Genomic DNA, 1,564 nt, shown 5'->3' with positions numbered 1-1,564 from the left:
CATGAGTGGGGATACCTAGGGAAGTGGCAGTTGTTTATCCACTCCTCCCCCCCCCCCTCCCCCTCTCTCCAAAATGTCGACATCCCCCTCACCATCAACACAACAGGAGGCCAACACGTCGTTCAAGATCCGAGGCGTGGTGGAGGGCTTGCTCCCGGACACCCTGCGCCGCATCCCGATCGAGAAGCGGTTCAACCGCGCGTACGTGCGCGAGATCTGCCGCGAGGCGGACGGGTACCAGCCGCACCTGGTCTCCCCCGAGCGCGGCATCCGGCGCCTGGTGGCGGAGGCCATGCTGCTGACCAACGACCACGTGCACCGCTTCGTGGACGAGGTGCATGGCGTGCTGCAGGACACGGTGCGCGAGGCAGCGCGGCGCTCCGTGCTGGCCGAGGCCGGCCTGGGCGCCACGCCCGGCATGGAGTTCCTGCGCCTCAAGGGCTTCGAGAACGCAGTGGTGGTGGCCGCCGACCGCGCGCTGGAGGAGTGGAAGGCAGAGGCCCACAAGGTGGCCAGCACCATGGTGGCCATGGAGTGCGACTACGTGACCCCCTCCTTCTTCCGCGAGCTGGAGCGGGAGTGGCAGGAGGCGCAGCACGGCGGCGCAGGGGGCGACGGCGAGGAGGGCGCAGGGGGTGGGGCCGGGCCGGGCGCGCCGGCGATCCGGGATGCGGGCGACGACGACGACGACGACTCGGAGGACGGCGTGGCCGATGGCGAGGCGGGGCGCGGGTCCGCGACCCCGGGCTCGGCCCCACCACCCGTCTCCACCGCCCCCGACCTGAAGGGCGGCTGGCTGGACAAGCGGTCGGGGGACAGCTCCTCGCTCAACGCCCTCCCCGTCGACTCCTGGAAGTGGCAGCGGCGCTGGTTCGTGCTGGCGGGGGCCGCGGGCGTGCTGGCCTACTTCCGCAACCCGGAGGAGGCGGCGGGGCGCACCGCCCAGCCCCGCGTCACCATCCCGCTCAAGGCCTGCATGGTGGACGACTTCGCCGCCGCGCCGCGCGCCGGCGGCGGCGTCGCGCTGCTCATCCGCATCGCGCACCGCGACCCGGCGCAGCCCGTGGCCAAGGCTCACCACTCGGTGGTCCTGCGCGCCGCCGACGCCGCAGACAAGACCGAGTGGCTGGCGCGCCTGCGCGCCGCGGCGGGCCAGGCGGCGCCCGCGCGCCCGACGCCGGCCGCCGCCGCCGCGGCGCGGGCGGGCACCGCCGCGCCTGGGCGCGAGGGCGCGGCCTCGCCCGAGCGCGGGCTGTTCGGCCGCTCCGCTGCGCGCGTGGGCACCGCCTTCAACCGCGTGACGGGGCTGGGCGGGTCACGCATCGCCGCGGTGCTGGAGGTGGGCAGCGTGGAGGACCTGGACGCGTATTACGACCGCCTGGGCGCCTTCACGGGGACCTACGCGCGCGCCATCTACGACCGCATGTCCAAGACCGTGCCCAAGGCCATTATCCTGTGCCAGGTCATCCGCTCGCGCGACCGCCTCCTGGACCAGCTTTACACCTACCTCACCGCCCTCAAGTCAGTATTTTGTTTTTGTGGTGGGCGGGGGGGCGTAATAACT

General features: G+C 72.9%; 1 protein-coding gene across 1 annotated transcript in view; it reads left to right on the top strand.

Annotated features, from left to right (window-relative positions):
- Nucleotides 1-73: 73 nt before the first annotated feature.
- The window catches only part of F751_3964 (Dynamin-2B), a gene marked incomplete at both ends in the record, with an annotated part of 3,652 nt that continues 2,161 nt past the window's right edge, over nt 74-1,564 (top strand). Inside the window, 2 exons of the mRNA XM_011399874.1 lie at nt 74-979; nt 1,340-1,521. Of these exons, the coding sequence (XP_011398176.1) occupies nt 74-979; nt 1,340-1,521 (1,088 nt within the window). The remainder of the gene's footprint in view (nt 980-1,339; nt 1,522-1,564) is intronic.

Source organism: Auxenochlorella protothecoides, assembly GCF_000733215.1.
Source record: "Auxenochlorella protothecoides strain 0710 unplaced genomic scaffold scaffold43, whole genome shotgun sequence".
Lineage (NCBI taxonomy): Eukaryota > Viridiplantae > Chlorophyta > Trebouxiophyceae > Chlorellales > Chlorellaceae > Auxenochlorella > Auxenochlorella protothecoides.
This window is presented reverse-complemented; position numbering and strand designations above follow the sequence as displayed.